The sequence below is a fragment of the Neomonachus schauinslandi genome, chromosome 4 (assembly GCF_002201575.2).
Source record: "Neomonachus schauinslandi chromosome 4, ASM220157v2, whole genome shotgun sequence".
Classification (NCBI taxonomy): domain Eukaryota; kingdom Metazoa; phylum Chordata; class Mammalia; order Carnivora; family Phocidae; genus Neomonachus; species Neomonachus schauinslandi.
Genome location: NC_058406.1, coordinates 26740517 through 26761668, shown reverse-complemented (window position 1 = coordinate 26761668; position 21152 = coordinate 26740517). Strand labels below are relative to the sequence as shown.

General features: G+C 51.2%; 2 protein-coding genes across 2 annotated transcripts in view; one reads left to right on the top strand and one right to left on the bottom strand.

Annotated features, from left to right (window-relative positions):
- Positions 1 to 264: 264 nt before the first annotated feature.
- Positions 265 to 8702, bottom strand: NCDN (neurochondrin). Its single transcript, XM_021683688.2, has 7 exons — positions 8526 to 8702; positions 7486 to 7626; positions 5456 to 6424; positions 4401 to 4642; positions 3562 to 3786; positions 3044 to 3186; positions 265 to 1793 (listed from the first exon to the last, which is right to left on the bottom strand). The coding sequence occupies exons 1-7, from the start codon at positions 8556 to 8558 to the stop codon at positions 1357 to 1359; spliced, it is 2190 nt and encodes a 729-aa protein (XP_021539363.1). The 5' UTR covers positions 8559 to 8702; the 3' UTR covers positions 265 to 1356.
- Positions 8703 to 9369: 667 nt separating this feature from the next.
- Positions 9370 to 21152, top strand: part of KIAA0319L (KIAA0319 like) — a 94474-nt gene continuing 82691 nt past the window's right edge. The window contains exons 1-2 of the mRNA XM_021684203.2: positions 9370 to 9550; positions 12252 to 12421. Of these exons, the coding sequence (XP_021539878.1) occupies positions 12280 to 12421 (142 nt within the window). The 5' untranslated portion in view covers positions 9370 to 9550; positions 12252 to 12279. The remainder of the gene's footprint in view (positions 9551 to 12251; positions 12422 to 21152) is intronic.

Below are 21152 nucleotides of genomic sequence, written 5' to 3'. Positions count from 1 at the left end.
GTGGGCTGAGGAGTCCACGGCCTGCCCGGTCTTGGCTCTGACACTTACTAGCACATCACCTTAAGCTAACCACCTGCCCATGTCTAAGTGTCTTCACCTGTAAAATCGGGATACTGCCTGTGTCACAGGATTCTCGGGCAGGCTACATGAGAGAACACTTGTGAAATGTGCATGGCAGGGCATGTGCTCAGCAAATGGTAGCTGTGAGCTGCCGGAGTCTGGAAGGAAGAGAGAAGGTGCAGGACAGACCACACAAGGACCATCTTGTCACCAATGAACATTTATTGAGTGTCCGCATGTGCACAGCTTTGAACTTGGCGATCACAGAACGCACTGGGGGAGGGAAGGGGGGATGGAAGCAAGGGATCAGGTTCGGGGGAGGGTCCCCCGGGGTTCCTAAGAAAGGTAGTCCCTGTTGGAGCCGCCAGTCGCGTCTCTCTGCAGAGAGGAATCCTAAGCAGGGGTGGGAATTAGAGCCAGGCACTGCGATGGTGATGGGGTGCAATCACTAGGGAAACATGCGGATTCTGGGGAAGTGTCCCTCCTGTTCCTGGCTCCAGCCAAGCCAGATGGCACTAGGGGGGACAGGGATCAGATGCTCAGGTGTCCAAGCAGGGATAAGGACAGGCAAAATAAATAAACCCCCAACCCCCATCGTCACTCTGCTGTAACATGACACAAAAGCTTAGAGGCCAGGGCCTAAGGACTCCTGGGTCCCCTCAAGGAAGCTCAGGTGGAAGGAGGTTTCCCCACCCCCACACCAGGCTTGTCTGCCCCAGGATTTCCTGGAAGGATGGGGCAGTTCAGACCCTGGGTCATTGATTTTGATAGGAAGAACTATGTCAGCGGCCTGAGTCTGCTCTCTGCCCAAGAGGCTGAGGGCAAGAGCCAAATGGCCAATTTGAAGGACGTGGACCTGGGAGGCTACAGGGGTCACCACAGCCTAGGGGAGCCCACGCCCTGGCCGGCAGGGCACATGGGCTGAGGCAGCCAAGTTCCCGCCAGCCCTATCCCACCCTGAGGCCTCCCTCCTGTGGAGAAGCCTGACAGAGGGCACAATGACACCCAGTGCCCCCCTCCCTGGGGGGCTGCTCCAACCTTCCCTGGCCTGGCAGGGACAGCCACGTTGATTTCCAAGCCAATCCCTGCCCCCATGGGGGCCTGGGGGGCTGGACGCAGTTCCTCACACTTGAGGGGTGGGCACCGTGCCCTTGCCCTCAGAAAAGCCAAAAAGCTGGGGTGTTTGGGGGGGGAGCTGGGGGGGGGGGGGTCCAGTTTGGGGGCTTCAGGGAAGATGCCTCCTCCCTCCTTCCCTCGCTGCCCACCCCCCCGGGTCTGTCCCCAGTGGACACCCGCTCAGGGCTCCGACAGGCACTGCTCCAGGGCGGCCATGCGGTAGTGGCTGGCCGTCTCCTCACCCGCCTGCAGGCGCATGGCCTCCCGGCACAGCCGGTTGGCCCGTGCCAGCTCCACCAGGACGCCCTGATAGGCGGCCACCATCTCGGGCTTGACGGAGCTGGGGCTGACGCTGCCGAGCAGCTGGAGCAGCTCCTGCGGCCAGCGGGAGCGCAGTGCGGCGGGCGCCAGCCAGGGCAGCAGCGGCACGCAGCCCGTGAAGGCCTGCATGCCCAGGAACCAGAGCTCCTGCAGGTCGGCCCAGACGCCCTCGTAGTCGGGGGACAGCACCAGCACCGCCTGGTCCGAGCCGGGCGTGGCCCGCGCCACGTGCGACTGTGACAGGAAGAGGATGGCGGCTGCGAAGAAACCTCGGGAGGCTGGCGTTCCCTGCAGAGCTGGAAGGCAAGGGGGGCAGAGGGCGCGTGAGGCCGGCGGGCCGGCAGCTCTCCCGGGCCCTTGCTTTACCCCTCTTGTGCGGACACCCTCCGGGAGCCCGAAGCACAGCCTGCCGTCAGCCTGCCTGGGCTCAAGCCCTACCTTCGACTTCACGGGGTGACCTTGGGTAATCCACTTTCCTGGCTCTCGTTTCCCTACTTGCAAAACGGGGCCAACAGTGCTAATCTTAGAAATCCGTTGTGAGAATTAAATGTAATAATCTTGGTACACTCAACCTCAGGGTCAGCCCTTCCTGCAGCCCGGGTAGACACCGGAGCTCGGCTGGGCCTAGAGAGCTCCTCCCCGCGAGGGCGGTCGCACCAATGATTGTTGGGCCAGAAGAGGGCGCCAGAGGGGGCCCAGGAGCTGGTGATGGGGCTCTGCGTACCTGCCGTGCAGGGGCTCACCCCTGTACTGCAGACCCTCTCCGGGGGGCTGTCAGTCCAACCTGGAGGCATTTGTGGGTGAACAGCACTGAGGCCCTACTCAGGGGTGGCTAAGGGTCCACTAGGACATGCTCCCTTCCCACTGCTGGGGGACCCTGCTGGGATCCCCCGCACAGGGAACAGAGAGGCAGCTAAGGGTACAGGCTCGATACGCCCTGTTCCCGGGCATCTGCTCAGCTCCTCCAACCTGACAGATGGGGCACAGGGAACAGGCGGGGACAGAGGGACCCAAGCAGACACCCACAGCCAAAGTGGGAGACACGGAAGGCTGGCAGGGGCTGGAGGGGACGTTGCCTGCCCCCCCCACACACCCAGAGTGAGGCAGGGATGCGGAGAAGGTATGTGCAGAGGTGCACCAAAGTGCTGAAGCCTGTCACGAGGGAGGTGAGGTGTTGAGCCCAGAAAAACCTCAATGGGAGGAATAAGGTTTCTGACTCAAGGCCTGGGCGGGGGCGGCTCCACCTGGAAAACACTGGATTCAGACTCCTGGGGCTGCTGGGAATTCCAGGTGCCCGAGCCTCTGAGCAGGCCTGTACTGACGCCCACCAGACTTTGCCTTAAAAGTCTTCAGAAGGCAGAGAACGTTGTCATTTGCGGAAGAAGGGTGGGGTAGGGTGCGGGATGGAGATGCACTTGAGAGATTTCCTCTTGGCTGGAAAATTCTGTTAAAACCATTCCTTGAAAATGGGGACTTGTGCCCGGAAGACAACAGGCCCACCCAGGTCTTTGCCCCTATCTGTTAGGCCTGGGTCCCCGGGGCTTACCTGGCGAGGTGCTGAGGAGCCGGGCCATGAGGAGGCCCAGGGTGGCCACGTTGGCAGCCAGAAGCAGCCTTCCATGCTGCTGCACTAGGGCGGGCAGCGACGTCATCAGGGTGTTCATGAGAGACGTGAAGCAGGCATCTCGCCTGGGGAGAAAGGGAAGGAAAGATGGGGGAGAGGGGCTGACTGAGCTAGGCCAAGGCCTGGGAACATCTGGGATTCTCAGCTCCCAGTTTCACCAGGCAGGGTTTGGCAAGAAATGAGGCAGCAGGGTTAAGAGTTAACTGTGGGCCCATTCATGACCTCTGGGGAGCAGAGACTGGATTATGGCTGGATCAGGTAGACATGCCCAGAGGGGTTCCAGACATGCCAAATCCTCGTGTGGGGTGGTTCTATTCTGAGAGCCTTTCATTCTAACACTAACAGGAACCCATGGGTACAGGGAAGCAGAGTCGAGATGGAGACCTGAGGCAAGTCTGAGCAGCCCCCCTCGCTTCCTCCAACCTCCTCCCCGGCCTCACTTGATCAGCCCTGGTGCGGTGACCACAAGGTTGAGGAAGATGTGACAGCAGGTCTGCAGGCTGATCTCCACGCTGTCAGGCAGCACTGAGGTATCGTGGCCCGGGGATGTGAGTTCCCACTGCTGCAAGAAATACTTGCAGAGAAGTGAGGGGGCTCCCTCCTTGATCAGGATCTCCCGGGGCCCATCTTCGACAGTCAGATGGCACCAGCCGGGCAGAAGGAGCCTGGGGGTGTGGAAGGAACAGATGTGTAAGGGGTGGGGACAGATGAAGGTACAAGGATTCCCTTTTGTGGGGCATCCCACCGGGGAGAAATGAAAGCAGGGGAAAAGAACCCGGCCTTTTAGGTCCCGCAGAGAACGCCCATGCTGTGGTGCTTTGCGGGCCTGGGCTCAAACTCGGGCTCTGCCACGTGGTGTGCATGTGGGCCAGTTACTTTAACCTTGAGTCTCAGTTTGCTCATCCCGAAGACGCGGATGAGACTTCTTTCATAGATTTGCCGTGTGGACCGGATGAGATTGTTTGGGTAAAGGGTAGAGCAAAATGCCTGGCGTGTAGTAACTGGTCGATAAGCATGAGTTCTCTCTTTATAGACAGATCTGGGCCAAGGCAAGTTAAGACTTGTCCTGCGGGAACAAGCCTCCCCCCCCCCGCCCCCCCCAAACCAGAAATAATCCTAAAGGAAATCTCATGCCCCAATCAGGAAGCCTGGCACAGACCAGTCTGGGGCAGGGGGTGGGGTGGGGAGTGGGGTAGGGGTGGGGGGGGGGCAGAGGTGTCCTCCTGCGACACTTTTCTTTAGAACAGTCTGGCTGGACAGACTCTAACTACAAACTCACCGGAGAGCATCCCCTGGCCAGGTGGGCCCTGGGGTGGTGGGGGAGATGGCCAGGGTGGCCACCTGCTGGGAGAGGTCATTTGCCTCCTCGGCCTCCTCGTAGAGGGTCTTGGCGTAGCGCACAAGGAAGGGCAGCAGCTGGCAGACCTCCTTGCGCAGGGACGAGGTCTCCTCGGCCAGCCAGGCCCCCAGGATCCGCACCGAAGCAAACACAAAGGGCTCCTTCTGCTTCTCTGGCCCCACCTGTTGCCACGGGACCCCCGTGAGATGGAGCAGGACCAGAGACCCTCCCCGGCCGGGACAGCATGCCGGCCAGCCTAGGAATACCACAACTAGCAGGGAATTCTGGCCTGGGAGCCCTTCAAAGGGGGGGCCCCGGGTCCCCAGCACCTGGTGCATGGCAAAGACACACCCAACAGGGGCCTGGCACAGAGCAGGCCCTCGGGGCATGTGTGCTGAGGGAACTGGACTTCAGACAACATGTCCCCACACTCCCTGGGGCTCAACTCGGCCCCCCCACCTCTAAAGTAGCTCACGGCTCCAAGGTAACTCACAGGTCCAAAGCTAACTAGACACTCCCTCTACAGCAGCTCTGACCTGGGAGGAGTTAGCCGAACCTCTCCAGAGGCCAGGAACCAGCAGCCCTGCTCCTTTGCCCGGCTCTGGTACAAGTCTGTATGTGCAGGTGCATGAAACAATGCGAGAGGTTGAGCCGAACAGGCTGCTTCGATTTGGTGTGCGTGTGTACCGGGGGGGAGGGTTGTGAGTGGGAAGTCACTGTGTTGTGTGTGCGCGTGTGTGTGTACTGTGATGTGAGTGCACATATGGTGTGTGGTATGGTGCTTGTGTGGAGGCTCGGCGGAGGGAGGGAGAGGGAGGCTTGGCCACACTACTCCCGGGAGCGCTGCAGGATCAGCCCTCAGAGTGGGCATCTTGCCCTCTCTCCGTTCCGCTGCTGCCGCTGCTGCCATACCGCAGTCCCCCTTTGCCTTGCCTTCCGGCCCCCCACCCCGACCCCTGACACTAGGCTCCCTCTGTGGGCCGCTGTACCCTCACCTGCTGCAGATAGTGGATGACAGCCCCTATGGCCTCCTTCATGATGCTCACGAGCTGCACCTTCTGTGGCTCCTTGAGCAGCGACTGCTCACAGCGGGTGCATTCCTGGATCCCCAACTCCATGAGGGCGTAGCAGGCGGTCACCACATCCTCTTTTACTTCTGTGCCTGTCTCCTCCAGAGCCAGCCGTACCTCCACACACGCCAGATTCACCAGCAGGGCCAGGAACTTGCTCCCAGAGCTGCCCGCTGGGATCCAGTCGGAGCCGCAGGCGTGCGCCAGGCGGGCTGCCAGCTTTAGTGCGGGGTTGCGCTGCCAGGAGCTCAGCTTGCTGCCCAGGATGCGTGCCAGCCCGGCCTGCAGATCCCGGAGGCATTCCGAGGGCACGGTTGTCGGGGGCAGAAAGAGGGGCAGCAGTTGGCAGAGCTCGAACTTGCTGGCATCCTCGGCTTTCTGGAAATCTTCACTGAGGCCCCGCAACACGGCCAGGAGATCAGGCTCCGCCTCCTTCCAGCACTGGGTCTCAGCAGCTGCCAGCAGGCCCACTAGAAGTGCCAGGGCCTGGTCAAAGCCATAGCCGTGCCCCAGGTATGCTTGACACAGGGCGGACACGGTGCCCCCAGCAATGAGGTGCCGGGGCCCACGGGGTGTGCCGGCCACAGCTGTCAGGCACTGGTAGGTGTCATCGATCATGGAACGGCGAGCAGCATCATCCGGGTCCCCCCGGGCAGTGAGGAAGGTGCTAAGGATGGGGATCTTGTTCAGGACCTGGGGGTGGGCGGCCAGTTCAGGGTCACTGCAGAAGCAGGCCAGTAGGGCCACGCCCAGGGCTCGGAGAACATGGTCAGGGCAGCCATCTGGCGCCTCCTTGGTGGTCAGGAGACGATTGGGGAAGGTGAAGCCTACAGCGTCGAAGATCCGCCGTCGAGTTTTGGCATCGATGTCACCTGCTTTGACTGCCTTGGTCACCTAAGGGGGGTATGTGCTATCAGCAGGATGAAAGGAAGACTGCCCCCTGCACCCTGGGGCGCTGACCGTTAGCAAGATTAGGTCATGGAAGGGGACTCGCGCTGGGGGCCAGAGGTCATTTCATCCAGCTCCTTCTCTCCCCTGGGAGACAGACAGTTGTGACCTCTGGGATCCCTCATCTGTGATTATCTCCACAGAAGGGAAGTCCTGCCGTTTCATCACCTGGTCATTTGGGAAGTTCTTCCTGATATCTAATCTAAGATACCAACAACCGGAGTTGGGCTTAGAGCTCAGTTCAAAATCTCCCATGGATTTAGGGTCTCTCCCTAATTGCTTCCCCCCGGTGAAGCTTCTGATCCATTCCTGCCACCTTCTCAGGGGAAATGGCTCCTGCGTCTTGCCACTCTGCCTGTCAAAACATTTCCCCTTACATTTCACCTCAACACCTCCTCTGCTGCAGTGTGAGCCCTTGACTCTGGAGCCTTCTCCCTGTTGCCATGGCAAACAAGCAGCAACTGTACTCCCTCCTCCCTTCACCCCCCACACATCAACCCCCCCCTTCCCAGCACTGCAGCTCCTGCTCTGCTGGCCCCAGCTTGGTTCTTCCAACAGGGCTCAGCCCCAAACCAGCATCCTCACCCTCGACCTACCCACTGCCATCCCGGCCATCCCCTGGGGCCCCTTCCCAGTTACTTCTGGTTCTGCTACTCTCTCCACCCCCAGAGCAATCATCCCCAGCCCTCAAGTACTCTGCACTAGTTACTACCTGCTGCTGTCACCCTATGAGTCAGCTCCCATCTGCTCTGGGACGCCCCAGAGAGCAGACCCAGGCAGCCTCCTCCAAGGCTCCCAGGGCCCCAGGCCTTATTCAACCCCATTCTCCCTTTGCCCCCATACTCAGGGGAGCAAAGATGAGTCCAAAGGTAGGCATCTGGGGCCTTCTTTGGTGCCTCCAGGAATGCCAGCACCACCTATGTATCCCTGGGGACTTTTTGTGCCCATTCCTAGGGGGTCCAACCACCCAGCCCTTCCCACCTCCCAATTTTCAGTCAGTTCCTTACTAGCAGCAGGGCAGCAAACTGCTCGCTGTCATTCTTGGCCTCACGGAGGGCTCCCAGGTAGCGCTCCAGGGTGGGGTTTCGGCTCTCTGCCTGGTTCAGAGCTGGCTCGCAATCCGAGGCCATGATGCCCGCCTTGCCCAACTGTGAACACAAGAGGGACTGAGCATCCCTCTGCAGAGGAGGGGTGGGGGTGGGAGTGGAGGATGGAGGGAGGGATTAGCACAGAGGGAGGGACCAGGAGGGATGGGTTGCACAAGACTGACCTCCCTTGTGGCAGCCCCTTAAAGGCACTGGACCCTCAAGTCCTTAGGGATGAAGAAGGGACCCTGGTCCAAGGTCACCTCCAGAAAGCGGGAAGGAAGGGCCATGCATCCTGCTGCTCAGCTGGACAGCTCTCCTTACCAATTTCCCAGGAGTGGGAGGGGGCTGGCCCCACTGCTCAGCTGGCCCCTGGCACCAGAGGCCTGGTTTTATCTCCCTCCACCCAGGCACACCAGGAGGGAGTGGTGAGGACAGACAGGAAGGAATGGAGACGTACATGGGTGAAGTTCGATTATCCGGACTCAGGCTGACATGAGGGAAAAGGGCATCCTAGGTTTCCCTTCCCCTCCCTTCTCCAGAACAGGCAGAAGACAAGCTTCAGCAGAAGTGAGGATGCAGGGTGCTGACCAGGGACGGCTTGGGGGCCCCTCTGGGGACCCCACCCCTCCAGCCAGGGCTCTCAATCGCCCCCGCAGGCTCCTTGCCTCCTCTCCTTTCCCTCCCTCGGGTAGAAGCTGCAGCAGCAGCAGCAGCAGCAGCAGCAGCAGCAGCAGCAGCAGAAGCACCAGCAGAAGCACCAGCAGAATTAACCCTTTGCGTTCCCTCTCCTCGCCCTCCCCGCCCCGCTACCAGCCTGTGGATGCCGGCAGGGGCTGGAGAAGCAAGAAGGGGTCCCGGGCAGCTCCCAGGACAACGGAGAATCCAAAAGCCGGATAATCGAAGCGGGGCTGCTGAGATGGGGAGATGAGAAGGGGAAGAGGGTTCCTGGCGGTCACCACCTGTCCCGCCGCAGCCAGGTCACAACACGACATTGATGAAGTCACGACAGGGCGGCGATGAGATCACACTTCACGATGGCGCGGTGATGTCACGGAGAGATCACGGCAAAAATCACGACATGGACAGCCCCCAAAGATGACAGGGCAAATTAAAAATATATATATAGGTATATATTGAAAAGGGCTGTGACAAAATGGAGTCTCGACAGAGCACGATGATGTCGCGATATGGCGCGATGGAGTCGCGATAGGGTCCCCGGGGTGTGTCGGCATCGATCAGCGCCGGCTCGGCGAGGCCCCGGCTGGGATGCAGGGGAGGGCCTGAAGGGGGCTGAGCTCACCAGGCTGCGGCCCCGAGCGGCGAAATCTCCTCCGAGCGCGACGCTCCGGGAGCCTGGGGCCGCTGCTCACGCCGCTTTGCCCACTCCCGGCTCCAGGCGGCTGCAGCTCCACCCCCACCCCCGCAGCCCTCTCGACCAATCCGCGGCAGCTTCACTCCGGGCTCTGGCCAATGGCACGCCTGGGCGCTAAGCCGTAGGGTGTGCTGCCGTTGCCGCCATCTTGCTTGTGGGTATTGCCCGAGTTTGGGGCCTGGGGCTCGCGGAGGGCCGGCGAAGGAGCACACTTCCTGTGGAGAGCGGGAGGCGACAGCCTGGGGGCCCAGGTTCCTTCGCTCGTGCGTAGTTATGTCCCTCAGCGCTGCCCCTCCTCCCCCTCGGGCTCGCAGCTGGAATTGAGCTTCCGGGGGGGGCGGGGGGGCTCAGGAGGGCTGGGTAGCATGAAGAGTGTGTTTCCGGGTTGAGCCCGGGGAGGTGGGAGGAGGCGGCGTTTCCGGCCGCGGTCGCTGTCCTGGGAGGCTGAGGCGAGAGGGAGCTGTCCGGGTGGGGAGCCCACGCTACCTTCTTCCTTTTCCTCCTCCTCCTCCTCCGGGTGAGGGGAGCGAAGGTTGGGGCCCCGACCCCATGGACCGGGAGGAGGCGGAGGCTGCCGAGAGCCGGGGCCCCGCTGTGTGGCCCTGAGCCCCGGTAGGTGGCCGGGGGCGGCTGGCTGCCAGGCCGAGGGCCACGAGCTCAGGGGAGGGGCAAGCGGGACAGGCTATTTCTGAGGGTGCGCTGGCCGGGTGTTGGGACCCGGAGGTGGCGCTCCTGGCCCGGCGAGGGCAGCCACCTGCTTCTGGCTTTTTGCAAGTGCGGAGCTCGAGTCCCAGGCTGAACCCCGTTTCTCTCGGGCCCGGGCCTGGTCGTGCAGCATCCTCCATCCCTTGACAGACTGACCGGGCTCGGGGCGCCGCTGTCCTTCCTCCTTCGACTTCTGCAGCCTCGCCCTTAGCTGCTGTCTCTTGTGTTTGGTCTCACCACCAAGATAGAAAGTTGATGCAGAATAAGGGGGGCGGGGCTGAGCACGGTGTGTAAATTACCATGCGAAACCTGCCTTCTTCCGGACTTAGAAAATTCTTTCCCGGGGAGGGGTTCTGTGGTGTCTGCAGTGAGCACAAAGGTGAAACGAAGGAAGTCAAAAGAGAAAACCTCAGGCGGTTCTAGGAAAGCTTTTCCTTCTCTCGCCTCCTGGTGCTTGTGCTCAACCGACCATAGATGCAGGTGGTGAAGAGCATTAGCTGACTGTCCTTGTGCTTTCTTCTGTGATTAACAGACTGGGAGCTAGGAACAAATTGGAAAGACGACCTCCCAGAACAATCTGTTCATTTTTCCAGCTATTTGGAAAACAATGTCTGCAAATACAAGCAGTTATTCATGGAAGTCTGTTCTGTAACTTTCCCAAATATCTTGAGACTTTTTTTTTTTAAAGAGCTTTATTCTTGAGAGCTTGTTGATTACTCATACCAGCTGAATAGGCTGTTTCAGACTTGCTCTGTCGTTGTTCAAACATCGCTGTGTACATAAATGGAGTTCCACGTATGTAGCTGATAGACTGAACTATGATACATCCCCCATCAACCTGAAGTATTAAGTAAACATTACCCCCTGCTCTGTCTGAACAGCTGCTGCAACAGAGAGTGCTTTTATTTCGGGTGTACTTGTAACGCCCTAAATGCCCAAACTATTGCAAGCTTTTCTAGATTTTCGTTTGTCAGGTATTGTGGGGGTGTGTGTTCTCTCCCTGGGTTTTTACCCTTTGATTCTATAACACACCGTTTGGATCTTGGTGATGTGTTGTTCTTGCCTCTGGTCAGCAAGGCTTTGAGGACCCAGCAGTGATTTGTGCCCTTAGGCAATTGTAGATTTATTTCAGAGGCATGGCTGGTTGGGAGTTCACATGAAAAGAGCTCTGCCTCTCTCTTATGCATGGCTTGTAAGACATTGCACTTCTAATCAGCTTGCTAATTCAGTGGTGTTTATTACTCCCATTTTCAAAACCTATTCATTTCTTTTATGCTTCTGTCGCCCACCTGTCATGCTATTGATGACAGGTGTTGAGTCACTTTGAGTTTAAATCCTTTTGTGGTAGGCAGAAATGTGTTGGGTAAGATCCGTACACACACACACACACACACACACACACACACACGCACACCCGCTGTTCCATCTTGGGAGGCTAGAGAAGTTGCTGGATAGACTTTCCAACTTAGGCTCCATTTCATAATCTCTTGAACATGTCACTGGCCCACACATCTTTCAGCTCCCTGCTTCCTAACATAAAACTTCAAAACTACTGGAAATCAGAATGGATGGAAGTGAATGAGAAAGAAGTCCTTCAGATGCTTGAGGCTCGGTGAAAGCCTTTTCTTGGTTGGGCTGTACCTCAGTTTTGCAGCTGTGTGTGGATGTCTGTGTGTGCATGTGTCTATTTCCTGGTATTAGTCGATATTGATATCCAACCCATGTGATGCCAATCTCTTTGTATGCTGGCTGCTGTTGGGGGTTGGAATCATTTGCCACATGTGGGTGACAGGTGCACATTTAGGACAGAAGAATTTGAATTGCTTCAGAACCCAACCAACCCTCATGGTATTGCCAAAATTTATACAATGTAGGGAAGTTGTATAAGAGAGATGAAACAGATGAAAATCATTTTTTCTCTGGAAGGGACCTAAATTATCCAGCTCTTAGATTCCGGAGTAGCCAGCATAATGTCTAGCACATAATAAGGGCTGTGCAAGTATTTGTTGAGTGTATCTGTGAATTCAAGTCAGGGATTGCAAATGATTCTAGGGATCAGGGAGGTGACATCAAAATGTACCTTGGATAGATTTTTAAGATCATAGTGGTGGGGCAGTAGTAAACTGGAGAGTGCATGTGTTTCCTAAAGACAGTCACATGAAAATTTTTTTTAAAGCACAGCTAGACAAAACTCTCAGGTGCGCACCTCTGTAGTCCAAACTCTTCATAGATAAGAAAGTGTGTTTGGTCAAAGTCAGAAAGCTCTTAGTAGCAGAACTGGAACTGAAACTCAGATCTTCTTTTCTTTAGGCAGGTGCTTTTTCCATTCTTCCACACAGGTGATTTACTGTTAGCTTAGAAAATAATAGAATGTAAAATGTTTCAGTTTTATAGTGGATTCATTTCATATCCCTTGCTATGTTTTTATCCTGATAATTACAGGCTTTGTCAAGGCTCAGGTTTAAAATTTACGGGCAGGTATGAGAAGTGAAAGACAAACTTGAAATATCTCTTCTCTCTTATCTGTCACATTCTCTAGCACTCTGCATTTCCAGGAATCAGTTATTAATTACTTGGCATATAACTTCTTCCCTTTCTGTCTTTATAGTGAACTGGTTCCGCCTGTCTGGAAGGCCATGGAGAAGAGGCTGGGAGTCAAGCCAAGCCCTGTTTCCTGGATTTTATTGGGATTTTGTTGGCAGATATCCGTGAAATGGTTGAGAAGCCTGTACCTGTTTTATACTTGCTTCTGCTTCAGTGCTCTGTGGTTGTCAACAGGTACCATTTTCTTTATAGATTTAAGATTAAAAGGGCACTCTTTGTGAGTCTTTCAGTTCATATTAAAGACTAGTAGGAGGCAGAAAACTAATCTGCTAATTGACAGAAATGGTCATCCTTTTGTGTTTTGTTTTGTTTTAAGATTTTATTTATTTATTTGTCCGAGAGAGAGAGAGAGAGAATGAGAGCGCACAAGCAGGGGGAGCGGAAGGCAGAGGGAGAAGCAGGCTCCCTGCTGAACAAGGAGCCTGATGTAGGGCTCAATCCCAGGACCCTGAGATCATGACCTGAGCCAAAGGCAAATGCTTAACCAACTGAGCCACCCAGGCGTCCCATGGTTATCCTTTTGGTGGACATTTAGTTTGTTGGGTTTATTTGTTTTGGAAACACAAAATTGGGTTCTTTTTTGTAAAGGGGAATTGGCACGATCACTTTAAGATTTGGTGAAGATGTAATGAAAAGAAAAGCATTTGGGGGCGCCTGGGTGGCTCAGTCGTTAAGCGCCTGCCTTCGGCTCAGGTCATGGTCCCAGGGTCCTGGGATCGAGCCCCGCATCGGGCTCCCTGCTCCGCGGGAGGCCTGCTTCTCCCTCTCCCACTCCCCCTGCTTGTGTTCCCTCTCTCGCTGTATCTCTCTCTGTCAAATAAATAAAATCTTAAAAAAAAAAGAAAAGAAAAACATTTGAAAGTTGGAAAGACCTGGGTCCTGGAGCTGGATGTTTCTACTTAATAACTATGAAACCTTGAGCAATTTACCTATCGTCTGTAAAGAAGGATAAGATTTACCTTATAGCTTGATATGAGAGACACTGTAGTTAGTCTGTTGTACAGCCCTGTGAACATAGGTGCTCAGTAAGTGATACTTTGCTTCCTTTCCTAAAGGACTCTTCACTTGTAGGAAGTGAAGCCTAGTGAAGTGTGTTCCTTGCTTTTTCTATAGAAAGGGGTTATGCTGATAGATTTCATAAAGTATACTTTCCTCGTAGAGATTATTTTGCCAGGCTAGAACCTCTTGCCAGGAAAGAGTGTGAAGAAGGTTAAATTTCAGAGAGTCCTCTTTCTTTCTGTCAATTTTTTCTTTGAATTCTTTTGTTGACATTGTTCTTTTCGGAGTATGGAATGTGAGAGAACAGCAGTTTCAGAAAGACTTCTCAGTATGGTGCCATTCTTGGCGGTGACAAAAGCCTTGTGTTGTAGAGTCCATTGTCTGGGATAACTAATCAGCCTTTTGCTCCTGTAATTCCAAAGATTTCTGTTGCTTTCCTAAAGGAATTGGTGGTCATGATCTAGAGAATCAAGTAATTACTGTATTTAGCAATTTCAGTAACATCAGCTTTGGGGTTTTTGTTGTCTTGCAGTGGTGGTTGATGATTGCATAATTATAGCAGTGGAAACTGCAGTTGACAGAAAGCTGACCTAAATGTTTTTTTACCCAGATGATGCTTTGCTGGGACACTAACTATTTCAGGCCAACATTTTATGTAAGATCATTTGAGTTAAATAAGTAACTGATTTAGCACTATCAGAGTAGGGAAATCGCATTTTTTGAAGAGTACGTACCAAATACCAGGCCCCCAAAGAACCTCAGTTTAAAACGAGAGATCTTTTTTTAGCTTATCATATTGATGAAGATCAAAGTAAATAAATTTAGTGCTGCCTAGGGGTGATGTGGTTGCCCTCATACTGTGCTGGGAAGTTTGAACAGAGAACTTTTGGCGTAAATATCGAGATCCTTAAAAAGTTAATATCTTTTGACCTGGTAATTCCCCTTTTGGGAGTTTATGTCAAGGATATATTTAGGTGGTTGTGAATGAGAATGTTCATCAACACTCATTTATTCTACGTTGCAAAACATTGCCACAACCCGCCCAACAGTAGGAGCGTGGTGAGATGGCATGTCCACATGTGAAATGTTATCCAACTTCAAAATTCACCATTTAGAAGAATAAGTACATGGGAAATGCTCTTAATGTTCAATGATAAAAGCAGGATATACAACTGCACATTCACAATGGTGCCCATTTTGTGAAAAGAGAAAAATACTTTTGTATAATAGAAAGTCTGAAACAAGATACACAATTAAATGTTTATATATCTTTTTGAGTAGTGGAATTATTATCTCTATACAGTTTTTGTGTTTTCCAGATCTTTTTTCTGTGTACATGTATAACTTTTTAAATAAGGGGTGGGGGGAACCTACCTGAAACCTGAAAAAGCAACACCAGAATAATAGCAGCAAAAACCTGGCATTGGCAGCCTGAGTCGGTTTTTATCTACTTGTGAGTTTGTTCAGTTTTTAACCAAGCTCTTAAGTTTTCTCTAATAAGATACATTCTTGTTTGTTTGCTGTTGTCATTTAGCTTATAGGTTATATGGATTATTCCTGAAAAACTAACCAAAATCAGGCAGCTCCCTTGTTATTCCTGTTTACTACTTGGCAGTTTACTCCATCTCCATCAGAACCCCAGGCACCCACTGACTTACATATAGTGAGCTTGTTTTTGATTTCAACTTCTGGGTTCAGTGCCGAAGCCCACTGCTAGAAAGCAGTGATTACAGTTTGTCTGACAAAAGATGCTCTGTGTTTTCCTTATGGACCATTGAATCACTATTTTTCTGTTTAATGTTATTGTTAAATGGCTTAAAAATAGCATTTTGGACTTGGGGATTATCAGTATCAGCAGATGAAAGTGAGGTGACACCAAGAATTTGGAAATTTCTCTAGTAGGTATCAGCGTCTTAGGGCAGAAGTTTTGCCTGTTTTACTTACACTAGGTATTCCCAGCAAGTACTGAGTGCTTGGTAGATAGTAGGTGCACCATAAAAAACATTTGTTGACTGAATAAATTAATAAATTAGAAATAAGGGAATTGTCCTTTGAGAATTAAACTTTAAAATTAACATAACCTATCATTTGAGAGTTAAAGCTTAAAATTAACACACTCAGAGCAGAGGTACATGAAGGTACCTTAAGGAGACACCTGCCTTTGAGAGAAACAAGATCTGATTCAAATATTCACAAATATGTTAACATATCTAAAGAAAGAATACGTACATCTCAAGAGTTCTGTCTGCATGTGTGTGGGAGGTGAGAGGGCCTGAACCAGCATTGGAAAGCTAAACCATGGAGAGTCACAGAAGCTCCTGTAGGCCTAAAGCTAACAACTGGCTATGAACACTTTCACTGACATTCCCCTGCTGCTGCGAAGTAGATTACACAATCAGTTAATGAGTAAGTTCAGAGAAGTATTCAATTCAGAACCAGTTTTTGAGAGCATAACTAGCAGTCTGGTCCTAGGCTAGGAATGAGGGTAATAAAGATCAGAACAACGCAGTACAACACTCCCTGCCCTGGAAGAACTCCCAGTTCTGTGAGGGCGATGGATGCTTCAGACCTGTGCCGTGGTAGGTGAAAAGGCAGAGGGATGCAGTGCTGCTCTCTGTTCCCCTTCCAGCCGATGCTCTGCACTTCCTAATTATTCGCCCCTCACTCCCTTGTCAGCTGGTTCCTGCAGTGTTTTGTTCTTCAGGGGTCTGTTTCTACCCTTTCTTGTCTCACTCTTGTGTGCTCCCCCTGGGCAACCTCATTTTTTCCCATAACTGTGCTCTCGACTCCCAAATCTATAGCTGTTCGTTTACTCCTTTCCAGAGCACAGAGCCACCTGTACGTCACACTTTTCCAACTGGATCTCTCACAGCTGCCTCTCACTTAATGTATCAAGACCAAACCCGTGGTCCTTTGCCCACCTCCACTTGAAATCCCTGAGTCATTCCACACTCCTTTCTCTCCTCCACATTCGAATCACTGTTCGTAGAATCCTGTCTCATGCTTCCATGCAGAGTGCTCTGTTCCTCGGCATATGCTATTACTGTTCTCACTGAGGGATTCTGATTCAGGTAAACATAAGCTCCTTTCTGACACGTTCCCTGAGTCCCTTGGTTTGAACTTACTTTTTAATGTTCTCGTAGAGTCTGTGCATCTTTGTATTATACCATGCTATACTGTGTGGTTTTAGGCTGTGTTGAGGAGAGCTTCAGAGGAGGTCTTGCTCTAAAGTGTGGTCCATAGTCCTAAGGGGAGGCCTTTCTGGTGTCTGCTGGGCTCGGTGTTAGTGTGATTTCTTCGCTCTGGCAGGGTCGAATTCCAAAGTGCTCTCATTCCTGCCCCCCAGCATTGCTTGACCTCTAGTGATTCTGTTTCCCTCTTAGCCCTGTATTGTCTACTATCTAATAAACCTCGGGTCTTGCCCTGTGCCTTTACATTCCAGCCCTCAGCCTGGAAGGGGACCCTCCCAAAGGACTTCTGGGGCTCCCTCTTCTCAGAGCTCCTTCCTCTCCAATGTCTCACCACTCCAGGTCTAGCCACATTCATAGTTCTTTCTTGTCTCACTTCCTGGGCCCAGTGAGACCCCTGTGTTCTCTTCGGGTTCCAGCTTTCGGTGCCGTGGTTGGGAAGTTGTCCCTTAATGGAGAACTGGGCAGTTGTAGGGCTCACTTCAAGTTTCCTCTCTCTTGGGGATTGCAGCCTTGTACGGCCTGTCATCTCCTGACTAAAAACACTTGTCTTGTATATTCTGTCCAGTTTTATAGTTATTTACGGTAGGTGGTGAGTCTGGTACCAGGTATGCCAAGGAGTAACCTCTGTTCTAAGTCGGTAACTTAAGTAATCCTAGCAGACGTGGCTGGGAGTAGATGGCTACTATGATATCTTCTTCATTAAACTGTCTTAATCATAGTTACATACCTAGCATTAAGCACATAGTAGGTGGCAATAAAGGTTTGTTGGGCTAACCTGAAGATAATGCTGGAAATAGCACCACGTTGGAATATACATGTTGAGGAAAATTGTTCTTCCCTACTACGTTTTTCAGTCTTGGCTTATTAAATGGGCACTTCACTTCTGGAGGAAACAGTATTTGGAAAGTAATCTTTGCTCTTTTTTCTGCCTTTTCTCTGGCTCTCTCCCTGAATGGAAGAGTGTTTTTTTTCTGATTGGTGAGGTTGGAAAAGAATCCTGTCGTATGGAATGGCCAGTCTTCAGGATTGACATGTGTTCTCTTGCTGCCATGCTCTAACTGGTCTGCCCATGCCAGGACAGCCTGTATGTGTCCGACGGGCTAAGTTTAATGAAGTATTAGAAAGCCCATTTGTGACTGTACATCTAAGCTATGTTCTCCAGTCACCTTATCACTTATCTTAAAGACATATATATTTTTTATCTTAGAGAGCACACATGCAAGCAAGAGTGTGGGGGCGGCAGAGGGAGAAGAGAATCTTAAGCAGAACCTGTGCTGAGGGTGGAGCCCAACGCTGGGCTTGATCTCACAATCCTGCGATCATGACCTAAGCCAGAACAAGAGTCACACGCTTAACCGACTGTGCCACCCTGGCACCCCTATAAAGATGACGTTTTGATCTCCATTTACCTCAGCCATATTTTTATTTATTTTTTATTTTTTAAGTAATCTCTACACCCAGCATGGGGCTTGAACTCAAAATCCCAAGATCAAGAGTCGCATGCTATACTGACTGAGGCAGCCAGGCACCCCTGCCATATTTTATTTTTTAATTAGTCCCAAACTCTGGGGGGAGCCCTCAACTCCCCATAGAGACTGCAGATGGGACAAAGGCAGCTCCTGGCTTAGCAGGCAGTCTTTTACCCACTAGTTGTCATTCTCTTTTTGCCCCTGGCAGACAGAAGACACCTGAACTCACTTTCCTCCTTTGCCCCTACCCTTTGGTTGTACTTTGAGGGCTATAAGTCCCAGACAGACCAAGCGGTATCTTTTTCTTTTAAGAGAGTAATACATTTTGACCATGCATTTGTCTTATCTTTAGGAGAAAAGTATTTTCAGGAGACTTTTAGGGGGCATTATATCTCTGCTCTTCTTGCTGGGCACCTAATTTTAAGGTGAACGAGTAATGGAATATATCTCATAGCGATGAGCCTTCAGCAGGAACTTTCTTCTGCCAAACTGTCCTGTATTCTTTTTTTTTTTTAAAGATTTTACTTATTTATTTGACAGAGACACAGTGAAAGAGGGAGCACAAGCAGGGGGAGTGGGAGAGGGAGAAGCAGGCTTCCCGCCGAGCAGGGAGCCCGATGCGGGGCTTGATCCCAGGACCCTGGGATCATGACCTGAGCCGAAGGCAGACGCTTAATGACTGAGCCACCCAGGCGCCCCCGTCCTGTATTCTTAACTATGTTGCAGTACAGGAAGGTGATAAATTATTAATCCTAAATCTGTCTCTTCAGATTGTAGGATAATGACTTGAGTACATGGCAGCTGGGGGAAGGTAGAGTTTTCTGGTTGTTAACCCAAACCATGCAAGCTTTTTGATTCTAAAATTCAGCTAGCATTGAGCAAGTCTTTGGGATCTTGTTATATCACAGTTTAATTGACCTAAGGCCAGTGAAAATCCTCTAAAATTAACCTCTCTCCCAATTAAATGAAGTAATTGTGTCTTGCTTAAACACTCTTCAGTAAAAGATTGTCATCTTAGGTCTTGCTCTGTATCTTGGAGTATAATTTTGGTGGGTACTTTTTGCCCTTCAGAAACATAATGCTAGCACAAATGTATTTCCTAACTTGTGTGAAGTGAAGAGGGATAAGAAAATGGCATAATTGGGCAGTAAATCCAATGTGATTTAAAAGCTGTCTGAAATGGACTTGCCTCAGGAATTCCTCGAGTGAATAATGAAGGTGGAGGAATTTATAAAAACAAAATAACAATTGCAGGGCCAAAACAAGCCTTTTGGCTTATGTTGGAGATTCCATAAAAATCTTACTAATTGGAACAGCTTCCAATTCACGGTATTGTGTGGAATTGGTAGGAACATGATCAAGAACTGTGTGTGTGGTTAGTGTTTGGACATCTCGGATGAGTAGTATTGAAAAGTTTGGGTCAAAATGCATAGCTCTTGGTTTGAGGGCCTGCCTTTTCAACTTTCTTTCTGATCCTTCATCCAAGAGCTTTGTTAAGAAAAGTTAGCCTTGGGGCGCCTGGGTGGCTCAGTCATTAAGCGTCTGCCTTCGGCTCAGGTCATGATCCCAGAGTCCTGGGATCGAGCCCCACATCGGGCTCCTGGCTCAGCGAGGAGCCTGCTTCTCCCTCTCCCTCTGCCTTTCTCCCTGCTCATGCTCTCTCTCTGTCTCTGTATCTCTGTGTCTCAAATGAATAAATAAAATCTTTAAAAATAAAAAAAAAAAAAAAAAAAAAAAAAAAAAAAAAAAAAAAAAAAAAAGAAAAGTTAGCCTTTGTGGTTAAGATCCTTGAACCACTTTTGATTTCAGACAGTAATGGATAAATTTTAGAGAGAAGGTGCAGGAATGGGTCTTGACTACCTACCTATTCATCAGCTGAGTCCTGTTTCTCTTAAATACTGGGTGGTGTTACTGAAACCCACCTTTTGTCAGGTTTCTCATCTATAAAATGAGAATGACAGTACCTCTCAGAGGATTGATGTGAGGATTAAATAAAATGTTCACGCAAATACTTCACCTGCTCCCAGGTGCATAAATAACAATTCAGCAAATAGTCATTATAAAATGATAATGTAAAATTCTATTTGGTTAAACTCTTGTCTAACCCCAGGATGACTCAGTGGGCAGCAGGTTTGAGGTCTCTGCTAGCTTCTTGAATCTCCATGAAGTGGATCTCAGTTCCCACATTTTTAGAAGTAGAATGCAGGCAAGCAGCTGGCCTTTCTGCATTGTCAGGAAAAGGAAACCTCCATTCATATGGTTTTATAGGCCTGAATTTGGTTGAAGCCATGCCGTGACAGGATGGGCTATATTGTATGTTTTCCATACTTACAACATGCCACTGAGGAGCATGACTGACTACTTGTTTCCTCTTTTAGCCAGGGATACTTTTCCTCCGGAAGAGGACTCTGTTCTGCTATCATGACACCACCTGGCCCTCAGCCCCGATTCACTTTCCCCCAAACTGATGATGTGCCCGTGCTTGGCAGGGCCTTATGCTAGGCCTAGTTATTGCTTTGACTGGGTCTGATTCAATAGCACTTTTGGATTTTGGTCAGAAGTAGCTTGTCAGAGTTAGTCCCTTCCTTTGAAACCCATTTATTGGGTACCTACAGTCTTAGGCATTAGAAATGCAGCGGTGAGTAAGACAGACATGGTCTCTGCTCCTGGAGCTTGCAGTGTGTTGATTCCTTTGCCATTCCTAGGGAACAGAAAATCTCTTTGAAAGGATGATGTTACTGGTATCAGGTTTCCCTTGTAAGAGGCTAATGCCTCCCTAGGGTCCCAGGGTAATTGAGTGACAGTGGAGACCCAGTCTTCTTTGCAAAATCCTAGAAATGTAAGAGACTAGGCAATTTGATGTCTGGCCTCAATAGAGTAACCTTCTGCTAAGAATTGTGTAGGTGAAGCCCCTGTCTACAGTACAGTATGTTTCCAGCTTTCCTTTCAATCCAGCCTACTCTCTCCATTAATAACCCATGTCCCCAAATAAGCAGTGAGGGTGGTTATCTGGAGATTTGGGTGAGTGTGACAGCTGCAGCCTTTGCCCCTTGGAAGCGTTTGTCCTCTGGTGACTTCATAATAAGTATTAGATATACACAGCCAGTCAGCTCTTGAAACTCTTTTCTGCATCAGTGTGCTCCTGTCTTTTTGACATCAGGTTGGTTACTCAGGCCCTCTGGTGAACGGTTCCAATGCTTAGCATCAGGCAAGCACCGAATTCTATAAATTCTGAACTTTTCTGGT